Source organism: Suillus paluster (assembly GCF_016628075.1).
Source record: "Suillus paluster strain FC165 chromosome Unknown EDB91scaffold_38, whole genome shotgun sequence".
NCBI lineage: Eukaryota > Fungi > Basidiomycota > Agaricomycetes > Boletales > Suillaceae > Suillus > Suillus paluster.
In genome coordinates this window covers 54,233-63,038 of record NW_024537598.1, presented here as the reverse complement: position 1 = coordinate 63,038, position 8,806 = coordinate 54,233, and the positions used below count along the sequence as shown (strand labels likewise).

Below are 8,806 nucleotides of genomic sequence, written 5' to 3'. Positions count from 1 at the left end.
AATGTGTAGAAATAGGGATTTGAAGTAGTTGCCTGATTTACTTTGCACTGCAGATATATTGTCTTTCTCCCTTGATGTGTCATTTATAGGTGACTTACTAGTCACTGAATCCATCTGTGTGTCATATGACACCAGTATGTTGACATCACAATGCACCAATATCTCTGTAGATGTATGCAGATATTTGATTCATTGCCACCTCCAGTCCAGGATGGGACAGACCATTTGGCAAAAACACCTTAGCTGTTATTCATTTTCATCAACCTGCTCAGAATGATATTTAGACATCACACAGTGCAAGGCAACTTCACATACAGTTGAAGATCTGCCTGAGCGACAGGTACTGCCACCACCACTAGTCAATCTTACATCCGCACTGCTAACTGAGCCTGCCACAGATGCTACAGACGAACAAGAAGGCAAAAATATTACTTAATCCTGACAATTGTGCAGATTTCTTCCAGCTATGTGCAGCATTGCACAGTCTGAGCAAACACGCATAATAGATACATGTACAGTGAATGATTCCATCATGATAACCTATCAAAAAAGACTATGATCACCATGTGCAGCTGGGTACAAGTAAGTCTGCGCGCACAGCAATTCCAAGGTCTCACCATGACATTAGTGCTGCCCACAAGTAAGGTTAACCACTTACAAAAATAGCTAGCATGAGACTCTTGGTTTGGAATGGCTCCAATAATATATGCAAGTGGTGAAGTCCATCATTTATGTTGTAGTCGCTCGATATGACATTAGTTTCAACGTGCATGCACCACAATGCAGTTCACTATGACACATTGCATCCTCATGGATCATTTGTTGGTCATTGTTTGTCAATGAAAATCAACAATCAGCTGATTGAACAAAAATCATCTGATATGCTGTCTACAATGACTGTCCATATCCCCCTTGAGATTGTCATAAAAGTTTTAACTCTTGCCACTCATAGAAGAAAGGATGCAGCATCCTGGATTTGGCTTTCTAGATGCACCTACACCCTATGAGTGTTTAACCCCAGCATTAAATCAGTTCTATCTTTACTTATCATCTACCTACAGATTGAAATGATTACTGTATACTAAGGTCGTCTTGCTAGATGAAAACTATGCATCTACATTTGTGAAATGCTATCACCTTCGGCAGGCGCACATCGAGACTCTCCCACCAACCACAGCCATGTTTATGGGCAAAGGTATCAAGTACAACACCATAATCAATGTCCTATCGCTTTGCAAAGACATCACAAATCTTTACATAGTATCACATAACTCTGACAGCATCCTTCCTGATCTAACATCTATGAACCACATCCTGGATACCCTCCCACTCACAGCACTTTCTTTGATCATCGGATCATCACTCACTAGGCCTTCCATGGTGATGGTGAACACATTCACTAAACTGACGTATCTTGAGATCGAGAATGAAGGACTGCATTGTCATCTTGACATGGGCACCTTCCACCAGTTGACCCACCTGGCACTGTGGACTGACTTGTCTGACTGACATCTGCACCTCCCCAGGCTGGTCAATCATCTTCTCCAACTTGCAATGCTGAAAGTGCTTGTTTTCCATGCAAGGGGTCACCGCTCATGTGCACGGAGCCTGGAATACTATGGAATCTTAGATCTTTGCATCATCATCAGACCATCAAAGGTGTTTGCATGGGATCATTTCAGGCAAGGCTCCATATTACTTTGGGAACTCGCTGACGAAAGGACAAACATTCCTGGCCCTAACCACAGTAAGTACGTCTAGGTGACTCTGAAATAGTGTTATCAGTTGAAACATCCCACAGGAAAGCACCGATGCTTCTCAAACAGCACATTTGAAAATTGATTCAGGGATTTGATGACTCTTCCTCGGGTACATCAACATGATGTAGACCATGAGCTCATCTAGTCTTTGCTGTTCAGGAGCTTGGATAGATCACCAGAAAGGATTTGGATCCGCAATGATTCCAGTAACGACTCATTAGAGGAGGAGTTCACTGATGATGACAAGGAGGAGGATTCCACAGATGAGGTCATAGACAAGAATTCCCCCAGTGATGATGCAGAGGACAGGTGACATATTGATGTCACATAGGATTAGTGTGGTCCAGGAGCATTGTTGATGCTGTAGTTTAAGCTTTGAAGCTTTATGTTTTAGTGGTGAATTGAGCTGCATTGCATGCCTTGTTACTTGATGTTTGCAACTGTTTGTACTTATTGATGTACACTGTTTGATTTGTATACATTGTACCAACTTCAATTATTGACCTCTATCAACCTGCACTCTGTGTGTTCTCACTCAGCTGTAAGCTACAAAATGCATGCACACAATGCGCTTTCTGACAGTGAGCATTGTTCCCTTTTTTGTTTCAGCTGTCCCCTGCATGGTCCAACTCCCACACCCATAATGCTTGGTATGGCCCATCCCTGCCCCAGGTTGAGTGAGCATGGCCTCACTACACCTTCCTCCACACACATGCCATTAGCATGCAGAGGGTGTGCGCCCTGCTTCTTTGTTGACATAGTGGCCTAGCTACAGATGCTCTGACACATCACTGCTTGTTGGACAACACCGGTGAGGGTGCTTTGGTTCTTCTGGAAAGCATAAACTGTGTGGCTTACTCATTGTTTGGTCGACAGTGCTTGCCATATTGATGATACTTGCTAAGTGGTACATTTTGTGAGGCTTGTCTGCATACACTGATCTTAGCCCTCTGTCAGCTTTCCCCCCTCCCACGTCTCCAGCTTCAGAGCCAATAACCTTTGCATAAGAGGCTTAACCCTTGAGGACATGATTCTGGCATGGCACCAGTCTCCTTGGAGGGAGGAGTGCAATCATGATCCGGATGTGGAGAAGCTTCTTGAGCACTGCAGCAGCTCCACACCAACTGAGGCATGGCCTTCTCCTACCCTGGGTTATATTAAGATTGAGTGAGTTGTTTGCTGTAGTTGTCCTTTCACCATTGCTGAATGCCCTTCACAGGCAGCAGAAACAAGACTTCACAAACTGCCAGCTCTATGATTGCACCCCTTGCAAGAAGCAGAGGGTCAGCCACGACCTCAACTCCACTCAGCACATGGGCCCCTCCAGCTCACACCCACGTCCCCCCAGGCCCCCAGCACTACCCCATTGTCACATGCATTCCCTCGTTTTTAAGCACTCCTGCCACACATTGTGCTGCACAGCATGTGGAGCTTCCCCCTTGCATGGAGCAACACACGCCTTGTGCAATGCCTGCTCCAGCCCTACCTACCCCCACTGCTTGTCGAAAGGCACCAGCAAAGGTGAAGAGGGATGCAAGGCGCCATAGACTGCACAAGCTTAACCCTGATAGAAAGGTGGAGGAACTCAAGTGCAACACAATGTTTGATGCACTTACCTTTCATGTGTCCACAACTGGCTGGCAAGGCACAAACTATAGCTCCACTCAGGCAGGGAGGGCGCTCAGAGAGGAGTGGTATAGCTATGGGATCTTGTTCCACTTAATCAAATTTGACAGAGTTCCATATCAGAAATAAGTGTCTTGAACTTTGAGTTGTGCAGCTCCCTGATTGCTTGCTGTAGCCTCAAAATGTGCATCAGGGATTCCCAGGGGCAACTATGACTAGTATAAACCTTTGTGGGGGCGTGCATGCATGAGCTCCTTCTGTGCTTTCAAGAGGAGGTGGCGATCTTTATGCGTGCTGTTGAAGAAAGTAAGACGGGGTTTAAGGTTGCCAAGATGCAGCAGAACACTAGGGGACCACATTAGTTTTTAATCTGCAGCCATGAACGCAACTCTAAATCTATGGGAGTCACTTTCTTGATGCCCTGCAGCTTGTTACCCATGGATGTTCCAGAAGCCTTCACATACTACAGTAATCAAACTCTGTCTTAAATGGGCCAGCCAAGGGGCATAATACGCAGCCATGACCACAACTCTTGATGCCCTACAACTTGTTACCCATGGATGTTCCAGAAGCCTTCACTCAGTGCTTGGCATGTGTCAAATCGCAAAGCCATTGATCAACTATGGCACTCTGGGGATGCTGCCTCTCACATAAAGTATATTGAAACTTCTTTACCATTGCAAGGCCATCCCTTAACCCTTGCCCCTCCCCCCCTAGTGGGCTCATGAATGACATCTTTCAGGAAGAATTCCCCCTTCTAGCCACAAGGCACAGTGCTTGTGCAGATGCTCTAGGAATCCAGCCTCTATATGAACATTTTTTCAAACTTTGCCTGAATTCTGCCATAGCCGGGGTATTGTGTGTTCACTGCAGCCTGCATGTGGATTTCAAGAACATAGGAATCAAAGTTTGTGTTATATTCATATATAGTCTGTCAATACCTATCCAGTGCAAGTCCTTCCCTCATCTGAATCAATTCTAGGTCAATTTAATAGTAAAGAGTGGTCATGGCTTGTGATCTGGGAAGCAGGGCTGGTGATTGAGATGCCCCCGGGCGTCTTTGGCTTTTATCCCTCCTCTCTTTTTTTGCACTTTAATGTGGACATGTGCAGTAAGCTCTGACCTCCTTCCATTGCTCTTGCTCTCTTCAAGTAGCTAACTGGCTAAAAAATAAAGATTTGGAATTTATGTGCACTACCCCTCTAGACAGTGGAGATGGGAGAGGGTTGTGCATCTGGTTCAACCAAGCCAGCATATTCCAGACTGCTGAGCTTGGGTTTGTGACAGTTGCAGCAGCTGAAAGGGCTGGCACCTCATACACATCCAATGCTTCTTTACTAATTCACCAAGGGCTTTTCCCAGTTGATCAACACTTTCACCCTTCAACTACTGTGTAGCTGCATCTGGCAGGCACACATATGTACTCATTGTCCTGTGCTTCCCATGGCCTTCCCCCATGGTTGAAGGGTAGGAGTTTACTTTAGATGTATGTATTAGCTGACATGCAGTGGAGGAAAAGGTGTTTCTTTCAAATGTCAACCCTGTCTTTATCCATTCTCATAACTTTCAACAATATCTACATTGCAGCCAGTTTGACTTCTGGTGAAATGCCAAACAAAACTCTGGAGGATTCTCAAGACGACTACTGTGGTTGAGTGCAGTTCTCACTTGTCATCCACTAGTACTGCTGAACGAGGTGGCTGAACTGATGCATTGGAGCTGACCATGTTTCATTAGATGATCCTAAGCAGAGATCGGTATGCTTCATATGCATGGTACTGGATAGTTTGAGGTGACCAAAGCTGCTGTCAGTTTGGTGACTCTATCATAGGATTGCAAGTACATAGTGATACCATCCAGGGTGCATAGGATGAAGTGCACTTCTGGATTGAACTGACAAGCGTAGATCATCTGAAGACACATGCCTCGGTATCTGTCACTTGAAAGGTAATCTTAGGAACTACAAGTTCTTGTATGACACCATAATAGAGTACATCACACTGCTTTGGTTATCTTGTGAACTTTTGCTAATCTCATTTATAGGCATGCTATTTACAGTAATAATTTCAGTGCTGGAACTCTAAAGCCATCAACACACATTTATGCCTGCTGCTCATCACCTATAACCTACTCATACTGTAATCCTCATTCTACTCCAAAATATCATACTTCATGCATCACTTGCATGCTATCCAGTGTTGTCTTCATTTCACTTCTGTTTTTTGCTATTGTGGGCACTGGTGAGTCAGAACACAATTGCACAGGATGATAGAAGCGGGCGTGCAGAGAGCCCAGTCAGACAGAGAGTAGCACTAGTGCACCACTAGATAGTGAGGCAGAAGGCAGCAGTGTACTATAGCTAGATGGTGTCTGGACAGTCTCAGCCAGACATGAATCCTATAGATGTCAAGCACTTGCATTCACAAGAAGATCTGTACCATCCTCACCTGTGTAGCTTGCTAGAAATTCATCACTATCCCCCTTAACACACAGCTTCAGGTGCTTTGGCACGACCAAGAACATGCCCAGAAGATGTCTTATCTTCCCAACAAGATGGAGCACTTGATGAACAAGCTGTGTATCAATGGAGGTGTCTTCAATAAGATTAATGACTTTGTCATGGGCACTGACTATATGCATGCTATCCTTCATGGAGATATCACCAAGGACAATGTTGTACTCATGATATCAATGAACAGGACACAACTTTACAAGAGCAAGCAATCTGATTGCCGGATTTAAAACTATTCTTCTGGATGGTTTCTTCAAACAATGCTTCTAAAGCAAATCATGGAACACTCTCCATCATCCCTCTCTGAATGTTTGTCACTATATCTGTCTTGGTGAATCCAATCCCTCTTATATGCCTGTCTATCATTTTGGGATATGGCAGGTTCAATAGCTATATGCTGTAGTCACCCATGAAACATGCAAGCAAGACACTACAGAATTGAGAGCAATGAGCAATCTTTTATTTGCTGTGAAACACCACATTGCACCCAAGATCAATGCCCTACTTAGGCATTATGCTCCCAAGCTGCTTGAGTGTCATTGAAGGTACATCTTACTACAATTAAATTATATTTCAGTACTAACAATTATGTTTTAGGGCATATCAATTCATTAAAACTCAGAAGTGCATGAATTCTCTAAGTTTGCTTATTCTCTTCAAATACATACTATTCTACTATTCAGCCCCACAGATGATCTTTCTGGATCTGAAAGCTGGTCTAAGATGTACTCTAAACAGAATGGTTAATTAAATGGGGGTTTAAATAATACCAATAGCAGAAAACATACATCATGTCACAGCTTCTGTGGCCACCTGAATCTGCATAGTGAGACTAAGTCTCTGAATAAAGAATGGTCTCTGAAGGTGCATATGGGTAGATCCATGTAATAATAGCAGCACTAGGGGAGCACAATGGTAAAATAGTGCTATATTGTGTTAAATCCAGTTCTGTAAAATGGGGACACTCAAGTGGTGGTATGTGCTGCCTTGATCCCAAACATCAAATTCTGGAGGCTGATTCTGGGGATGTCCTGCTGTATCCATACAGAACATAGAGCCAATCTAGTGTCCAGTGGAGAGCACCATGAGTTGTGCTATGACTATATGGCCAGGGTGGATAACTATGTCTATGACTCTGGTTCATCCTATGTTTTTTTATTGAGAATGAACTGATAAACATAAGGACAGGGAGGGCTAAGAAATGTCCTCAACCTGCAGGTGAGCTATTATTTAGAACTAATCATTCACACAGAACTCATGGATTCTGTCTTTAGATTTTGAACCTTCTCTAGTGCTACATTTCAAGCATGCTGGTTCTAAGCATAAGATCTGTTGCCAAAATGGAGAGAAGCTTGATTACTTTGAAGGACCTTCTAAAAAAAAGACTGCCTGGGGCAGCAGTAGAGCATTACTTGGCAGAGAAGGAAGCAGTGGCAGCCAGAAATCCTGCTGGTGTGGTCCAGTGGACTTCTTGCCACCCACCCACCTTAGAGTCTGACATTTTAACCAAGATTACAGAGCTGGCAAATATTTCCTCCTCAGGACATATCAGAAGTATTCTAAATCTTCTGGAGAGGATTCAAGCCCCTGCTACCTTTGTTTCAGCCAATAGTGGGGACCTTGGCCTGCACACTCTAATTCAGAAGTGCAGGTCTAATGAGGATTTTAGCCATTATGTTTCATTCATGTCTATGGTGGACTATGTCAAACTATCCTTTCATCTTGCAAAGTAAGCTCTTTTTACTTTGCTTGTTTGATTGTTAACATTTGCACAGAATCAAAGGCAAAGACATCCCATATGCATGTCTACATAAGGAAGCAGGTGTAAGTGCAGGCACTGTAGCTGAGTTTCCTAATATGGAAGTCACTTGGCTTTCATTGCATGTGCAGGTGAGTGATATTATTCTTTTCTTTAGGGACATGAAATATATATATCTTGCTCATGAATCTTTTGAAGGGTAAGCCATAGTATGTCTCTATTCTCATATATTTGCTCACTGACCTTACAAAAGTCAAGACATAAAGTTCATTGACAAAAACAAAAAGTTCCTGGGCTTGTTAATTCCACAGAATCATATTATCAAGAAGAGGCTTGAGGCACTTCAGAACTATCTCAAGGTTGAAATGCCAAACCACATGGACCACATGGAATCTTCTGATAAGCCTTTCACAACAATACACTTTGATCACTATATCAGATTTGCTGAGAAGGTGGGCTATCCTTCTTTATTTATCTAGTGTTATCTTATGACAATTATAGGCCCATGGGGCACCCACCTCCACTCATCCTGATCTTATCAAAAAAGCTAGTGTTGCTAGAGTAAATCATACCCAGTTCCTACCATATCCCTCCCTGAGTCCCAGCAAGTATTTTAATTCCATCATCTCCAACTTGAACATATGCCTCTCCCTGATGATCCAAAGCACCATTATGGTGTGTGTCTCATTTGACCAGACCAGTAGTGGTAGGTATGGTAGGAATAGTAGGTTGGGGTGATATAGTTGTTGGTGCTGTGGGAATATACATGCCTTTGCGATGTTAACCCTACCAAGCAAAGTTAAATGAAGTGAACAATAAAGGGATGACTTGAATAACAAGTGAGAGAGATAGAGAGCAAATGATGAGTTGAAGGAGTGTGTAATGTGCAAACAAACATTAAGAGAGTCAAATGAAGACTTAATGAGAAATCATACAAGAAATTGTTTCAAGTGGAAATTTGCTGGAGAAACTACTCAGAACATGGGCAAATATATAGTGAATGAGAATAAGCAATGAAGTGGACTTTGGGTCACTTAGGATGCCTCATGGATCACTGGATGTTTGTATGTACAACTTGGATCAATCACAATCAACTTGGCCAGACAATGATGAGTGAATAATATAGGACAATGGACTATGGACAATTGC

At 43.2% G+C, this 8,806-nt stretch overlaps 3 protein-coding genes across 3 annotated transcripts; all 3 read left to right on the top strand.

The window, feature by feature from the left end:
• Window positions 1-1,179: 1,179 nt before the first annotated feature.
• EDB91DRAFT_1249927 (uncharacterized protein) lies at window positions 1,180-3,515 on the top strand (the record flags this gene model as incomplete). Its single annotated transcript, XM_041323157.1, has 5 exons — window positions 1,180-1,469; window positions 1,527-1,751; window positions 1,920-2,069; window positions 2,718-2,927; window positions 2,984-3,515. 5 exons carry the CDS (start codon window positions 1,180-1,182, stop codon window positions 3,513-3,515), a joined length of 1,407 nt encoding a protein of 468 aa, XP_041175669.1.
• A 2,334-nt stretch (window positions 3,516-5,849) lies between these two features.
• Window positions 5,850-6,128, top strand: EDB91DRAFT_1055549 (uncharacterized protein; the record flags this gene model as incomplete). Its single annotated transcript, XM_041313927.1, has 1 exon — window positions 5,850-6,128. A coding segment is annotated over one exon (279 nt), but the record flags the coding sequence as incomplete, so codon positions are not given.
• Window positions 6,129-6,689: 561 nt separating this feature from the next.
• EDB91DRAFT_1083291 (uncharacterized protein) lies at window positions 6,690-8,376 on the top strand (the record flags this gene model as incomplete). Its single annotated transcript, XM_041315606.1, has 10 exons — window positions 6,690-6,724; window positions 6,845-6,873; window positions 6,947-7,047; window positions 7,087-7,116; window positions 7,191-7,627; window positions 7,674-7,722; window positions 7,789-7,856; window positions 7,911-8,109; window positions 8,159-8,332; window positions 8,368-8,376. The coding sequence occupies 10 exons, from the start codon at window positions 6,690-6,692 to the stop codon at window positions 8,374-8,376; spliced, it is 1,131 nt and encodes a 376-aa protein (XP_041175667.1).
• Between the last annotated feature and the right edge of the window lie 430 nt (window positions 8,377-8,806).